Here is an 18,052-nt window from a genome sequence, read left to right on the forward strand (position 1 = left end):
AACAAGGTATGGAGTCTGTGTCACAATATGTAGTGGTTTTAAAGGGACTGGCAGAGCATTGTTAGTTTAGAGCAGCTTTAGCAGAACAATTGAGAAATCAGCTAATTGGTATTTGTGGCCAGAGTGGGTGCATTCAGCTTTTGAGAAAAATCAAGCATTATCTTTGTTTAGAAACATTACTGGTTCATTTTGATCCAGGCTTATCTATGTCCTTAGCCTGTGATGTTTCATTCTGTGGTGTGGGAGCTGTGGTTGCACACAAGTACACAGACAGCACAGACAGGACCATTGCGTATGCTTCTTGGACACTCAGTAAGGCCAAGCAGAACTGTTCACAGATCATAAAGGAGGCACTTTCTATTGAATTAATGCTGTTAAAACTTCATGAATATTTATATGGCAAAAAATTTGAGTTAGTCACTGATCATGAACCCCTGGTCAAAGTATGAGGAGCAAAAACAGCCATTCCCACTTCAGCTGCTGCCAGACTACAAAGATGGGCATTAATCTTGACATCTTATCAATGCGAGATTCGATTTAAAAAATCTGCCGAGCACAGGAATGATGATGCATTATCAAGACTGCTGTTAAAAGAGACTGGTCCAAAGTCAAGCTTAGAATACAAAATGTCTTGCTTAGATGTACTTCCCATTTCAGCAGCTGACACTGCTCAAGCCACAGCTAGAGACTTAGTGTTGAAGAAGGTGAAATTTTATACACTGAGTGGGTGGCCAGAGTATTTAAATGATGATGAATTGAAGCCTTATTTTCAGAGGAGAGTAGAGCTCACAGTTAAGAACAATTGTGTATATTGGGGGCTGAGAGTGGTAATTCCCACATCGTTACATAGTACCTGACTGGACAACTTACATGGTGCACACTCAGGAATAGCAAAAATGAAAGCAAATGCCCGGACTCATTTTTGGTGGCCAGGATTAGATAGGCAGATAGAGGAGAGGGAGGCTGTGTGCACATCCTGCCAAGAAAATTGTAGTATGCCAGAATAAGTACCTGGAAATTTATGGAGTTGGGCTGAAAGACCCTGGCAAAGGCTTCACTTGGATCTTTGTGAAAAAAATGGACAGATGTTCTTAGTATTAGTAGATGCATATCCTAGATGAGCTGAGATTGAAAAGGTGAATACCAATACTACCACTAAGTTGGATGAAGTTTTGAGAAAACGTTTTGCTGATTATGGCCTTCCTCAAGAGATAGTATCAGACAATGGTCCACAATTTACATCCACTGAATTTGCTGAGTTCCTTACACTAAACACAGTAAGACACAAGATTTCAGCACCCTATTGTCTGCAAAGCAATGGAGTTGCAGAATGTACCATGCAAATATTCAAACTAGAACTGGAAAAACAAACAGGCTGCCATAGATCCCTAAAGCAAAAGATAGCTAATTTCTTGTTTGCTGATTGTACAATACCTCATACCACAACAGGAAAAGCAACCGTTGAGCTGTTTCTGGATAGACAGGTAAGGACTTCATGGTTAGTAATGAAGCAACCACTTTACAAAGTTATGAAAGAGAAACCAGAGGATACTGAAAAACAATGGGTAACTAGAGAATTTATGCTCCACCAGAGTGTGTTATATAAAATGTACTGGGGTTGAAAAGTTGGATACCAGGTAAAATTATAAAACAAATTGGGCAATGACCTGTACCTCATATCAGTAAAAGGCAAGGTGATGAAACAGCATGTAAACCAACTGTTAGCCACAGGGTAGTAATCTGAACTGGACGGTAAAGCAGAAACTGGTGCAGCAGAATTGGAAACATCAATACTTGTTACTGCAAATGTTCCCTATCAGAACTTACCAGGACTGAGCCAGAGACAAAAATACGGTGAATGATGGTACCTTGGTATCTTAAGCCTTCTGCAGAAGTTTGTGAACAGAGTGTTGGGTCTTGTCCGCAACAGACAAGAAAACCTCTTGAGATGCTGATGTTAAAACTGTCATTTTGATTTGATTTACTGAGTGGGGAGTGTAGGATAGAACATCATTGTTGTTTTTGCCTGTACATAAAAGAGACTTTTACTTTGGCAATTAAGGGGTTGTTTGTATGCCATGACTTGGTATAGAGTATATCCATATAAGGTAATACATATCCAGTGTTAATTAGATTGTATGTACAGGGTGGTCCAGATCTAATTATGCAATTTTCATTATGCTATAACTTATTAAGTTTATTACATAGAGAAATCACAAATGAATGGAGGACAAGTGGGACATTACATGGAAAATTCAGTGAATTAATTCAATGTAAGTCCATTTTTGTTTATTACAAGATACTTCAAACAATTTTTTTGTCTTGCATTGTTTTCCTGCATTGCATTAAAAGTTGCATAATTAGATCTGGACCACCCTATAGACTGCATCAGAGTGTTCTTTTTAGATTGCAATAGAGTGTTCTTTAATATTGTGGTTTATACCCGAAATAAAGCAGTTTCCTTTTGGACCTTTTTCATGACTATCACTAATCTTTTGTTTTTTTTGTAAGTGCTGCCCTGCATCGAGTTTACTTACCAGAGAAACAACAGATCCTAACTTATATCAGCTCACAGATTTAAAGAACATAAAAGTAGATGGTGTTGTCACCTTGTGAGCGGTGTGAAGTGGAGCCAACAGCATAAATGTGCAGGCAGTGCATGCAGCAGAAAGAAAATTAACATTAGTGCTTCATGGAAGGAACACTGGAAGACCCGAGCAGTAGCAGCAGCATTAGAAGGTGGCCGAGAGAGGAGACAACCTCCAGTAAACTTCACATGAGAAAGCAATGATGGTGACTACTCCAGAACTAGTCTTGCTGAAGCCAGATATATAATACATATAGGATTGGAGACAACCATGAATGAATTTTGCTTAAAAGTGGGTGGATAGAATTAGACCTATAAATATCTGGGAGTGCAGCTGGATGATAAATTGGACTGGACTGCCAATACTGATGCTCTATGTAAGAAAGGTCAGAGCCGACTATACTTTCTGAGAAGGTTGGCATCCTTCAACATCTGCAGTAAGATGCTGCAGATGTTCTACCAGACGGTTGTGGCGAGTGCCCTCTTCTACGCGGTGGTGTGCTGGGGAGGCAGCATAAAGATGAAAGACGCCTCACGCCTGGACAAACTTGTTAAGGAGGCAGGCTCTATTGTAGGAGTAAAGTTGGACAGTTTAACATCTGTGGCAGAGCGACGGGCATTAAGCAAACTCCTGTCAATCAGGAAGAATCCACTGCATCCACTGAACAGGATCATCTCCAGACAGAGGAGTAGCTTCAGTGACAGACTTTTGTCACTGTCTTGCTCCACTGACAGACTGAGGAGATCGTTCCTACCACACACTATGCGACTCTTCAATTCCACCCCGGGGAGTAGATGCTAACATTACTCAAAGTTATTGTCTGCTTTTTTATTTTTATTTTTTTCATTTTTCATTTTTATTACTATTTAATTTAATATTGTTTCTTTGTATCAGTATACTGCTGCTGGATTATGTGAATTTACCCTTGGGATTAATAAAGTAGGCTATCTATCTATCTAGACAAGTCAAGCAGTGTCACAATTCTAAACCAATTCAACGGCTCATGAAGGCAGCGGTCAAAGTGATTTTGAACTGCAAAGTGCAGTGGTGCTCTTGTTATCCAGGTTCAACAGACAGCATGCACCCTATGATGAACAGTTAAAAAGTATCCTAAAAATCAAAGTTATTAAACATACAAATGTGTGTCGCATATGCAAAGAGCACATTGAGCATGTTAAAAATGCAAGTAATTTGGCATAAAATAGTAGGTTGAAAAGAACATATATATATATATATATAAATGATCTTCATTATTAGGTGGTACCCTTTTCTCTTAAAAATATTCCAAGGTACTTTGGAAAGCAATTCTATGCCATACATACTCTTACTTGGTATGCCTCTATAATTTACCTTTTCAAATCCTCTTCATTTTATATTTTAATTATGTACTTCAGCTGAGTTTCCTTGTTGAAATGGACAAAATTTGCTTTAACTCATGACATGGACAGAAAGGTTAGAAGCATGCACTGATCTTACATTGTGTTACCGCACCCACCACACGATGAACCACCCAAATTGGGATCTGAGTGGAGCCGTGAAATGGGTGCCACCTCAGCACCATAGTGTGAGGTTTGTTTATAGTGGTTTGGAGTGCCAATCCTGCCAACAACCCCCACGTTTTCCCTGCAATTGGAGGACCTGCTTGCAGGGCTGGATGCAGATTAACGTCATACCCAGGACAAAGCAGGTTAAGGGCCCTGCTCAAGGGCCCAATCGAATAGAGTCACTTCTGCCGTTTACGGGATTCGAACTGGCAACTGACAGATCATTGTGCCATTGCCACCACTCCACCATTAACTCATGAAGTTAATATAATTAAAATAACAGCAAATATAATGACGGTTTGTGAAGTCTCATTTTCTTTTGACTTATTCAAGTTGAAGTGTACAGCGTTCTACTTGAACTTCATACCAATATGCAACAGGTTCATCACTAAGTCATCAGTACTACACATATCTGGACTTAAATTAATAAGTATGTAAAAAAATTACTCTTAAAATTCCCACAACTGTAATCACGTATGTTTGCCAAGTCACAATAAATTAAGGTAGTCTATAAAAGGGTGGTGATTCTGCAAACTTGCACTTCCCAGAGTATGAGATTATACTACAGCTTTGTAACTCTTACCTTTAATGTTTCAGTTAAAGTAAGAGTTAAAGAAGATACAAAAGTGAAAAAATTAAAAGCTTTTAATAGTTCAAGGAATGTACTATGGGCATAGTATAAAATAATTTTAACAGCAAAGATATCTGGAAGGGTATTACAGGAGGCAAAGTGGGGATCTAAAAACTACTCAGAGTTTTGTAGTGTATACATGTATATATTACTTATTTGACTTGACTGGCTTGCTAATTTCCTTCCTGACACTATCTCTCATTAATAAAAATTGAATAAGCAGGTGGAATTGTCCCTGTTTTGGAAAGACAATGCCCTCAATCATTGTTACCTAGGGGTTTAACAAGCAAATGTTCCTCATTAAAAACACCCCAGGGACAAAATGGAGATTTTTTTTACAATAAGATACAGACCTGAGCCGTGAAATGCCTTGTCTAACCATTACTTGTCGGATTTTTTTACACACCCAGTGTTGAAAATCACAGACATGGTAATAATTTGGCAATTTTACATTGATGACCATGTTACAATGCACACAAAAAGCTGAAAGCACCTGAAGAAGAGCACTTCAGACAAGAGTGAAGTGTACAGTGTGTTCCAGCTGCTTCTCGAAACCCTGTTAACAGGACAATTGTTAAGAAAAGACAAAGTACCTATGAATCATTTGACAGTAAGATACTGACAGCACCTCTTGTAAAAGGTGAAGAACGACTTATAAACGCCTAACTTAATAGGAGTATCATCATTTTTTATTGAAGAAAGAAAAAAACCTCAATACTTCTTTTGCTTGTAAAATGACTCTTGGCTGGAAAAGGATGTTCTGATGTAGTGAGGATTCCAGTGTGCCATACCTTACTAGCACCCCAAACTGAACACTCACATCTGCTATAAACCATGTTGAATTTCTGAGTATAACATGAACTTTACAGAAGTATCTTTAAAGAAGATACGGGGGAAACATTTTAATGCCACATCTCAGCTTAACCAGTTCATATCTTCCTCCTCCTCCAGCCAGGAAGATCCAGACCTGGACCATGGCTACTGAATGTGCCTCTGCACGCTTCCTTCTTACACTCACTACCTTTCTTAAACATCATTTTACTCAAAAAAGCAGTCTTCTCACAGTCTCGGGTAAAGATGACATACTGTTGATTGAACTTTTTTCTTTGCTTTTCCTCTTGCCTGGCGGCTATAATCAGGGTTGCCACCTTGGATACCCCAGCACTTTGAAATGACTTTGTGTGTTCTCTTTAAAACAGTTAAAAGTGGTATTCATTTTTTTTTTTGTTTTATGGTTCATTCTTAATTTGTTGTACATTCTTACGTTTTCCAACTTCTCTACATTCACCTTCATAGAAATGGTTGAATGTTCACAAGTGAAACTTTATATTTTTATATAGTCTAAAACTATACTTTTTAAAGCTTACACTGTTAGCCCTTCTGTTTATTCTTGGAGGCTCTGTGTTATTTGACCATAGGCAATTTTCAGTTTCTCGGTGTGTTGATAATTGCGGTGGTTAGAGGAAGTCAGGGGTTATGAGATGGATGGAACACAACACATTTAATGCACATGAAGTTCGACTAAAGTGCTGGAGGCTGAGTCAAAAGGATTTTCTCTACCACCAGACTATTGTCCTGTTTGTACCTCAATGAAGATGTACTGTGCACAGAGGACATGTACCCCAGTGACATCTGAAATAATGGCAAACAAGGCTTCAAAATTGTGGAACAATGACGTCATGATCGCATGATGCTAAAACAGTAAAAAAAAAAAAAAAAGTAAATAAATAAATCATAAATATAACAGAGAAAGATCAAAGTGAATGATGTCTGCTTAAATTGCGTGTAATATTTTTTGTCTCTTTTGCTGGATTCCAGCACAGCAGATTAAGTACTGCTTCCAACACAATCAGAATGGTGAACTGCTTGAAAGGTTAGCAGACATCAAGGACGGGGTGCTTACAAAAAGGTTAATGTGTAAGTGTGCACGCTGCATTACTGAGAGATAGCAATACTGGCTTTTCGGCCTGGATGCCACCTGCCTGTCATCCAAATAGGGGTTGTAAGTGTATTTTACCAGCTGAACAGCATTTTATTCCTTAACTGGTGAAGCTAAGTAGGTTGCAGTTTTTATGCCACATGTTTTATAAAAAGTGACATTTGCTTTCAGACCACATGCTGCAAGTGTTTTCACGTGTGGATCTGCACTGCCAGGTCACCACTACTAGTGGGGAAAAGGTGGGGAGCAGTGAGGGACATGGGAGCCTTCTTCTTCTATTGGGTTATCTGCAAAACAATGCTGAAAGCAGTATTCTCAAAGCCAAAATCAAAATGTGAACCCAAACTTAGGAGAAAAAAAAACAAAAAACTTGTAATTACTTAATTAAAAATAGGTTATTAACTTGAAAATGAGGTACTAAAGGAAAATGAATCTCTTTCATTGATTGTGGACTATGATAAAAATCTGAAACTCTGGCCTCTAAATTTGCTACTGCACACCAATCACTTCTGAAAGGTGAAAGATGACAAACTGCCATCAGAGAAACTGACGGACCCTGCTTCATTCTGAAAACTGCTACATTCTAGATAGCGTGCAGCCCTACGGATTATCAGTTTAGTTGTTTCATTTGTATGCTAGTAAAAGTAACCTATATTCAGGAAAGATAAAAGAGCTCTTATTTTGCCTTTCTGGAATGTTTAAAATGAAATTTGCTACAAGTATATGAAAAGGTCAGGGCATGTTTACTGCAGTTCAGTTTACCGCTACCCTTAATACATGGCCTGTCCTTAAAATTTTAAGAAGTGGACATAATAGCCTTCATCGGGTTATCCTGAGGCAAACACTGAATTATTTATGCTTAAGACATGCTATAAAATCTCTAGGTGAGCAGCAAGCAGGGACCTTAATGTCCTGAGACATTCATGCTGTTTTTCTAAAATGATGGGGTAGTCTTAGCCCCTCGTGGCTTTTTCTTTCACACCCAATCAGCAGGTTCAGAAATAAATAGATGGTTTTATCAATAGAAGTAATTTCTTTTTAATTAACATTTATTCAACTTGTATTGATTTCATGTCTTGTATATGCTTTTCTGGTAGCAAGTATTGTTTAAGACTTTCAGACTTCTTGCTTCATTTAAAGTTTTACTTTAACTACTGCATGTATATATTAATTTCATTCAATTTAGGGTGTTGTGTTTATTGCCTTTTGCTGGTACTACACTATTGCTGTTAGTCTATGGGAGACACCCCAGTGTGAATTTCAAATGTACACTGAACAAATGGCAATAAACTTGCACTTCAGTGGTACAATTGGGGGATTTTAGGATGTTTTTAAAATTCTATTGCCTTGAGGTCCAATGATTTACCTCATTTAAATAAGGCTTTAAATTAATTTATCCTTCATAATGCAAACTGAAAAGATAACCCAGTAAGTTGGACCTGAAAAGGCTAAGCTTTTATTCTTTTACCTGCTTCAGTGTCACTACAGATTTGTTTGGTGTTTTGTTTTTGACAGTGAGTTACACCATAAAAGTGAAAATGTACAGATGAGCTGCTATGATCAAACCACTGACATTTCTTAGCACCAAAAATTATGTTTTTATGAGTATTGTTTTTGAAAAGAAACACACTTAATAAATGCAAATTATTAATTAAACTGTTTTAAAGGATCATAGATAGATAGATAGATAGATAGATAGATAGATAGATAGATAGATAGATAGATAGATAGATAGATAGATAGATAGATAGATAGATAGATACTTTATTAATCCCAAGGGGAAATTCACATAATCCAGCAGCAGTATACTGATACAAAGAAACAATATTAAATTAAATAGTAATAAAAATGAAAAGAATTAAAATAAAATTAATGTTAGCATTTACTCCCCCGGGTGGAATTGAAGAGTCGCATAGTGTGGGGGAGGAACGATCTCCTCAGTCTGTCAGTGGAGCAGGACAGTGACAAAAGTCTGTCACTGAAGCTACTCCTCTGCCTGGAGATGACACTGTTCAGTGGATGCAGTGGATTCTTCATGATTGACAGGAGTTTGCTTAATGCCCGTCGCTCTGCCACAGATGTCAAACTGTCCAACTTTAATCCTACAATACAGCCTGCCTTCTTAACAAGTTTGTCCAGGCGTGAGGCGTCTTTCATCTTTATGCTGCCACCCCAGCACACCACCGTGTAGAAGAGGGCACTCGCCACAACCGTCTGGTAGAACATCTGCAGCATCTTACTGCAGATGTTGAAGGATGCCAACTTTCTCAGAAAGTATAGTCTGCTCTGACCTTTCTTACATAGAGCATCAGTATTGGCACTCCAGTCCAATTTGTCATCCAGCTGCACTCCCAGATATTTAAAGGTCTGCATACCAAGATAGATACAAAGATACATACAAAGATAGATAGATAGATAGATAGATAGATAGATAGATAGATAGATAGATAGATAGATAGATAGATAGATAGATAGAATAATACCACTATAACAGATAAGAACAGTAATGAAGTGGTTAGTGCTGCTGCCTAATAGATCCAATGTCCTGGGTTCAAATCCATTTCCTGGCCACTTACAATGAGGTGTATGTATATCCTGTCTATGTACAATACAGTAATAATCAATGTGCTAATGTTTTGAAAGGTGACTTGTGCAGTTTTTTTCTTGTTACTTTGGAGTTGTGTGTTTTTAATAAAGACCATTTGATTTGATAAAGGTCATACCTACTGCTTTCTTACGCTTTTTCATAGACTGATGAAAAGCTTAAAAGGTAAGTTAGGTATTTTCAAGTTAGTTATTTCTTTTGCCACGCAAAATTGTGGTCTAAAAATTAAGCATTTTCTATAAATTAAAAAAATATCTTGCCAGCATCGTGCTTTACAAAGAAAGCTATGGAGCACAAAGGAAAAGCTTAAAAACTTACCAAATACGTCCATTTTTCAAATCAAAGCAGTTGTTGAACATTTGATCTGAGCCTTGTGATTCCACACACATTTTAAATAGTTTATACATGTAATTTTCAAACAAAAAATAACCAATATTATGAGATTCAGCCATTTTTAAAAGAAGGCCAGATGTGTACAATAGCTCAGAACTTAGTAACTTAAGTCTTCCTATGCTGCTGCTTCTTCTTTCAGCTGCTCCTGTTAGGCGTTGCCACAGTGGATCATCTTCTTCCATATGTTTCTGTCCTCTGCATCTTGTTCTGTTACACCCATCATCTGCATGTCCTCTCTCACCACATCCATAAACCTTCTCTTAGGCCTTTCTCTTTTCTTCTTCCTTGGCAGCTCTATCCTTAGCATTCTTCTCCCAATATGCTCAGCATCTCTCCTCTGCACATGTCCAAACCAACGCAATCTAACATCTCTGACATTGTCTTCAAACCGTCCAACCTGAGCTGACCCTCTAATATACTCATTCCTAATCTGGTCAATCCACGCAATAACCTTTAATCCAAACAGACATGGTTTCCTCTCGAAAGACCAAATCATAGTAACTTTTCAAGCCACATGGTTAGTTTTGTTTAGATTTACTTCTGTATTCATGCAAGAACTCACACCAGCAAATAGAAAGTGCATCCATACCCTAAGAAAACTAGCACCAGGAATATGAGATAGAATGATTATTTCTAGATCCCTTTTGTTATCACAAGCATATGTCAGAAGCACGGAGGGCATGTTTTTGTATATCAAAGCTTTTCACTGCTTCATCGATAAGTTTTTTAGCTTTTGTTTTGTTGGTGCTCAGTGCCCCATAGCCTCCATTGTAAAGCACCAGTGTGTTTTTTTTTAAATTTATAGAAAATAACTTTAAAACATAATTCTTCATGGGATGTCTGTAAAGAAATAACTTTGACCTGAAAAATACCACACTTATCCTTTAGATCTTACACCTAAAGTCCACTGTTGATTTAACCTGAGGTATTTTACCATAAAAGAAAATCCATTCAATAAACCACTAATGACACAAGAAAGCTATTTCACATGTTAGCTGTGCCACTTTTGATGAACTTATAGTAAAATTAAAGAGACAATAAAATGTCGAAGTCTTCCCAAACCTGGAAAACGGTTTAAATGACTATCACAGACATTCGATACAAACATTATAAATAATATTATTGTACAAGCAAAAAGATATATTACACTCAATAAAGGATACAAACGTGGCGATACGGTTCCCACACAAACAAACAATAATATTAAATCTATTCTGCTTATTCCAGTTTAGTGTCATGAAAAGGCAGAGCAATTAATGGTGGCACAGGGAGCATTGCAAGAACCCAATTTGGACAGGAAACAAATATGTTGTAGAGCACGCTCACGCACTTAAACACACAAACACAAATTATACACTCATCCATACTGAAACAATCATCAATTAAGCAAACATTTACATCTTTGTGATATGAGAGAAGATTCATCATGACTGGTCACCAACATGGATAAAATGTGCAAATACAGGATTTGAGCCAAGCCTTTCTATATATCAGCAATGCTAAATAATTCTTTATTGTACCAGCAAAGAAACAAATAACTGAGCTAAACTTGCAAACATGCTTGTCTTACCTGAACCCTCAGATTTGCCGTCACTTCCAATAAGTGGCACAGTGATGGCAGCCGTTACTCCATCAGATGGCATGGCAGTGTAGACCACAGGTAGAGACTGGACAACCACAGGAATGGTCTGTAGGCCACCCATTTTACTAGGCAAGTTAACAGAGGGAATGGTGTGGATGACATGTAGTATCTGTTGTCCACCCACTCCTTGTGTAGAGGCCAGAATGGAACCAGGAGACAGCACTGCCGGGATTGCAGTTGCTGAAGATGTAGCAGTAGAACCCAAGCTGAGAGGAGGAGGATTGCTTGTGACCGATATTGAGTTGGAGGGTGGCGAAGAGCGAGTCTTGTTCAAAGACAGGTCCACGGGCTCCGTTTGGTCACTGGACAGCAGTTCTTCAGGGGGTTCTGTCTTGATTTCACATAGTTGTGGAGGTCGCGGTGAGCTGGATGTGGATGCCGAGGACTCCATTTTTACAGCTGCTCCTGCAGGCTGGGCAGTCTCTGCTGCACGTTCATACTATGGAAAAAGGAAAAAAATAAAAGTATAAGTAACAGACGGCCTGGAATTAAAGGAGCACACAAGTATACAGAATGAAAATATGTTGGCAAATTAAAAAAAAAAGTTTACAAATTTGTCCTAATAGTCACCTTCCAGTTGTATCTGCCATTTCAGCAGGCACAACTGTGCTCTACAGTATGCTTAGAAACCCAGCTAGCAATGCATGGGTGTGCCAAAATTCTAATGGGTGGGGCGCCTGAAGCTGCAGGCAGCCTAAAGTACAGGGTGTGGCTCCGAAGAACAAGGTCCGCTCCAGTCTAAACAGAAAGGCTTTTTCAGCCTCCACTTTTCTCCGACTCTTAAGCAGACAACAGCATTAATACACTTTAAAGAAATAACCTCATGAAAGTGTCTAATACTTCAGCATTTTCTAAAGCAACTTTTAGTCAAAATTAGAGATGCTCAGATACATTTCATTTACTTGATTTCTGGCTAAGTTGCATGTTCACAGTATCTCACTATAATCTTTTTAGTCCTGAAAGAAGCCTACTAATTGACAATGGAGGACAGCACAGGGGTCAGCCTGGCCTCCCTGGAAAGAGTCCAAGAGGACTTTGTGTTACATGGTCAGGTGATCCACCCTTAGTCAATTTCACCTCCTCCTTCCTAAAAGACTGTGCAGCACACCGTTTAGGTGCAATTCCAATAATACACAACTGGCACTTACATATTATGCTCCTTAATTATTTTTTTCCAATAAAATCAAATTATTTAAGTACAGTCATTAAAAAGCAAATGACTTGTAAAGTTGAAATTATTTTTAGCAAGACGGGACTGGCAAAGGACAAAATAAGTGCTCCAGCAAAGCACTGTTGACACTTGCTGAAAGCACTCTAGATCATATTGTCAGGTGTTCCATTTCCAAATTAAAGCTTCAGTCATCAATCATTAAGGATCTCCCAAAAGGCCATCAAAAATCAATTGCAACCCAGTGAAGCTGTCCTGTTGTCAGTTACTGGCTTCACAGTTCCTAAACTGGCAGTAAGAAAAATATCCCTTTGTGGGTGTCTTGCAATTACGTCAAAATCTACAACGAAGACTGCCAGCCATCAGCTTTGCAAGTGTGACACTGCAAATGGTCAGGGAAAATATGCGTGATTCAGACTGGGTGTGAACAGAAATGCTGTGCATGGTGTGGAGGTGGGAGGGACAAAGTAGCATGTATTCACAGGAAAACAAGTTTATATTATATATAGAGTATTTACACATGTTGTCAGGTATGTGATCATACTACTGTATTTTCCCAGAAGGGGTTGGGGCTACCTCCAGTGGAGTTAGATGTCATTCCCTTTTCTCCACAGTATGGAAGTTGTTGACCCAGAGAAAGAACGCTGATGCCAATTTGATTCCACCCACTGGTGCCTCCATTCCAATTCCAAACAGAATTGGAAGGAACCCAGTTGACTAAAAAAATTAATGGGAACAAGACCCTTTAGATCAGATTCCCACAAATTGACTACAATCACTTCTGGGGTGTGTTCACCCATCAGTTCTTCTATAGAATAACTTGTTTTTTTCCCCATCTTGAATCTTCAACTCCTGCTTCTCTTTATATTCCAATATATATAACACTAGGGGGCTTACCCTTTGCTCGCCAACCCCCCCCCTTGCCTGCACTACACACTAGCCACTTCGCATCTCTGCCGGTCGTGTTGTGAAGAGGGGGGCTGAATGAAACCCCTCTTCAACAGTGATACAATGGGAAAGAAATACAGTTCTTTTTTTACCTCCTCTTTGCATGATCAGCTGCTGGCTTGCTGCTGCTGCCTTGTCGCATGATCTGCATCTTGTGCGTCATTTCCAACATTTAAAAGCCTGTACAGCAGCTGTCTTTGTCATCTACTCTTTGTCTTTTATTTCTGGCTAAATCTGTTGGCACAAAGTCTTGTCTCGTGGGATGTGAGTTCTTGATATTTTAGTTTATAATTTAAAAATGGAATAAGAATCTAACAACATCCAATTAAAGTTTGATAAATTATGAAAAGAATGATACCAAAATAAATATGTAGCTTTAAAATGTCCGATTTAAAGTGTGAAGTGTAAACGTGACATTAAAATCATTGCTAAAAATCGCTGCACTTTTAGGCTTAGGATTTTTTTTTATATATATATCGTAGATATTATTTATATAAATATGAATAAAATAAAATCTTCTTGCAGTATGGGTTTCAAAAAAATTGCCAATAGGATGAAAATTAGTAAACAACTTGTAACCTCATTTAAATGTAAAAATCTCTCTACACATTGGAAATAAGAAATGTGATTTTATGTCAGTGTATTAGTGTCTGAAAAGTAAGGCCTTAGTGTATGGAGCTGAATGTGAACTTTGTATATTAAGTGAACCTGCCCCTATAAGAATATTACCTAGAGTGATGTTCAGAGCTACCTGATTGGTGAGTGGATGTAAAAAGGAAAACAGGGAATGTAAAAGCCGGGTCTTGCGATGTATTTGCTTAGCAGCAATGTCAATGACTGGGTGAGTGAGAAAGAAAGAAGATGCACTTTTATTGGTTCAAGAGAAGCGAATACCTGCTACTGCATCCACGAGGATAGCATAGTATTAACCATTTCAATAAGAGAACATGCACACCTGTGTGCACAGATACATTTGTTAAAAAATGCAGGTATGTTTCAGTTTGAAAAGTATGTACCAATACATTATACCGATATCTCTCTAAACCATTATAATAATGCCATGGTTATAATTCTTTTTTTGTACACTGACTAATAATAATATAAAAAACACATGCCAGCGAAGTCTTCAGCCTTCTTCAGAAAAGCTGTTTTATGTTACATATAAATTTTAAAAATTTGAGTCAAACAGAAGAAACCAAAGATATGTTGATGATCTTCACTGTATTTGCATGGAGAAATAATAAACTACTGCAAACTGAGAGAGAGAGAGAGAGAGGTTGGGAGCATGCACTGATACAGCATGTTGCTGCACCCAACAGCCATGTAATGGGTGACATCTCAGCACCACACTAGTTCAGATGGAATGGAACAGGGTGAGTTTTTTATGGTGACTGGAGTGCCAATCCTGCCACCAACCCCAGGTTTTTCCCTGTAGGTTGGAGAGCCTACTTGCAAGGCTGGATGCAGATTAATGTCATACCCAGGAAGGAGCAAGTACAGGTTAAGGGCCTTGCTCAGGGGACCAACGGATTGGAATTACTTCTGGCATTTACAAGATTCAAACTGGCAACCAGGATGCAGATCCTTAGCCTCAGAGCCAACCTGACCAAACCTATATTCAACCTTCCATTCCTTTGCCACAGTATTTTACATGGACTTTTCAGAAAATAAGTTATAGACACTTGGGTCAAAAAAATTACAAAATTATTGTATATTGTAGACCATGACTTGATAAGCAAAATGTATATGCTGTTAATGCCTCCTTTCTTTAAAAAAAAATAGACAGATGTGCTACAGGCACATCACACAGCCCAGCAAAGCTTTTTAGAAAGCACAGTCGATCAGCGTGTCCTAAATTGTTGCACAAGTTGGTGTTGAAACCATCAGTGTTGCCTGTCGGAAGGCAGGGCAACTGTGCAAAAAGGTGACACCTACCACCATCAAATCTTCTTCTCCTTTCCAGTAGCAGTTTTTCAGAGAATCTGAAAATTCTTTTTTCCATATATCCCCCGTGGCCCCCATCCTGTCTTCAGCAGTCCACCTCCACCCACACTCTTCTCCCTCTTTGACCGAACACTGCACCTTATGCTAGCAGACAGACTCGAAATTTGAGCAAAGCCAACTTCCTGTTTCTCAAACACACAAAACTGCTGTTCTCAGAGTAAGCAAATGTTAGAGAGGCTCAGTGAGACAGGGAGGGAGGAGAGAAAGGGAGAAGGAGAGACAGGGGAGTGGGCGGGAAAGGCCTTTGGTTGTCATGACAACTAGACCAAGTGTTAGCTGGCTGGGGCTCTTCTTTCATTTTCACTCCATTTCTTTTTTCTTTCTTTCATTCTTTTCTATATTTCAGGTCTTGATTCTTCCAGTTTGAATTCAAAGTTGCATTCCCTAAATTCTCCATCTCCACACTTACTTTGGAGGTGAAGCCGCTATCCAAGCATTCTGTGCTTCACTCCCCTCCCCCACTGCCTGGCCCACAGCACCAGAGACACGGCCCTCTTCTGATGTTCAACATCCATGTCTTCATCTCAGTGTAGGAGCTTTCTTTCTTCTTAATGAGGTCCAAGGAGTTGGCCACTTAAATAAAAAGTTAACAACCTTATTGTCTTTTCAGTGATATGCATGTATGTATGTATGTACAACGGATTCAGAAAGTATTCAGGCCCCTTCACTTTCTGCACACTTCATTTTGGTTTAGATTTACTTTTAAACAGATACATTTGCCATTTTTGCCCATTAATCTATACTCAAACACCCATAATGACAAAGAAAGCATGTTTTCAAAAAAGGTTTGAAATCTCTCACTCAGACTATGAATCTAGTACTTTGTTGAAGCCCTTTGGGCATCCATTACAGCTTCAGGTCTTCATAGGCAAGTCTATATATTTTCAAGTATACAATTTACAATAAAAATATGCTGAATTAAACAATGTTATTGAGCTGTTCCATTGACATAAGATATTACATTATTCTGAATTAATGTAATTTTTCCCTTTATGTTCCTTTGCTTATTTGAGCATCGCTGGAATGCATTTCTGTACTTAAGAGTCATTATGACCAGCTATAAAGGAAAGAACATGCAAGTTTGATATTTAAAAAAATATACAGGGAGATTCACTTGAAAGAGGTCCTGAATATTCTGCAATAACTCTCACTAGAATGAAGCAATCTGAATAAAACAACATGCAATGAGCTCCTCAGTATATGGAGCTTCAAACAAGCTTGGATGACCCTTCGTCGGAGCGATGAGGCAGGCGCCGGACAGCCGTCGCAACGTTTAACCTTCATTTGCAACTTTTGGGTGCATACCACCCATGCCTCTTCACTCAGTCACTCGACTTCTCAACAGGATGGTGGAGTACAGTATTAAGTTGGTCATGGTGCAAGCAGAAGTTACTTGCAGCAAGATAGGGCAACGTGTTACACATCGGCAAGGAGCATGGCAGAAATTGAGTCCTTCTTTGGAGAAAACAGTAATTTCACAGGGGCTTTGGCCACCACGGTCGCTGGATCTGACACTATAAGACTTCTTTCTTTGGTGATTGCTCAAAGGAAAAGTCTATCGGAATAAGCCTCATACTGTGGAAGATTTGAAGGAAAACATCCAAAGTGAAGTTGCAGCTATTCCCCCCGAGACGCTTGCCGATTCATTCAGGAACATGGAGCACTGCACTGAAATGTGTCTGGCAGAAAAGGAAACCAATTCCAGCATCGACTGTAATGCAGTTGATTACACATACATCAAGGTATATAGCATATCTTTTTGGTTCAGATTGCTCCATCCTAACGGGAGTTGCAACAAAATATCCGGGGGCCTCTTTCGAGTGAATCTCCCTGTTTAATAAAAACTAGTGGAAAATTGTTAAATAGTGGAGGGCAAAAGACTTGCATATTTGTTTCGGAGCCTTGTCTCCTAAAAAAAACTCTTGTTACAGATCATGTATAGGGCTCCTTGTTTATGGCAGATATTGATTCTAGCTCTGTGTCTATACAAAAGCCATCCTCACTCACTGAAGCCATACTCAAAACTGCCTCTATCAGCTAAAGTTCATACCAGTTGCTGACTATTCTTACAGTTGCTCTTGTCACTTTATACTTGTTTATTGCAAAGATGATTGTGTACATCTGAACTATAAGATTCAATGATCATAACCTTTGCACATATACATTAGGGCAGCTTATCCAATTATTCTTGGCAGACCCTCTCAAGCTCAGTTAGACTGGATGGGAAGCATCTGTAAACCACCACATTTAACATCCCACAGATGTTCTATGGGGTTTAAGTCTGGGCTTTAGCCCGGCCACTCAAGAACAATCAGAGACTTGGCCCAAAGCCACTTCCATACTGTCTTGGCTGTATGCTTCTGGTCATTGTGGGCTGTCACATGCCTTTTACATGAAGAATGGCTTCCATCTAGCCACTCTTCTATAAATGTCATTGATGGAGCGCTGCTGAGATGAGAGTACCTCTCAGAAGGACAACCATCTTAGCAGCATTCCATCAGCTTTTAAAGCTTTGTTAGTGACCATTGGTTTCTTGGTCAACTCCCTCCCCACTTTTTGATCGGCTGCACTGTTTAGCCGGACACTCTAA

The 18,052-nt window shown here is 38.8% G+C and overlaps 1 protein-coding gene across 3 annotated transcripts in view; it reads right to left on the minus strand.

Annotated features, from left to right (window-relative positions):
• klf8 (Kruppel-like factor 8) overlaps nt 1-18,052 on the minus strand; it is a 92,904-nt gene that overhangs the window by 21,926 nt on the left and 52,926 nt on the right. For 2 of the 3 annotated variants that reach the window (XM_039765895.1, XM_039765894.1), the window contains one exon: nt 11,271-11,781. In XM_039765895.1, coding sequence (XP_039621829.1) covers nt 11,271-11,781 — 511 coding nt within the window. Of the gene's footprint in view, nt 1-11,270; nt 11,782-11,912; nt 12,009-18,052 lie in introns of those variants that run through there. The other variant, XM_039765896.1, reaches the window with a different exon arrangement.

This window comes from Polypterus senegalus, chromosome 10, assembly GCF_016835505.1.
Source record: "Polypterus senegalus isolate Bchr_013 chromosome 10, ASM1683550v1, whole genome shotgun sequence".
Lineage (NCBI taxonomy): Eukaryota > Metazoa > Chordata > Cladistia > Polypteriformes > Polypteridae > Polypterus > Polypterus senegalus.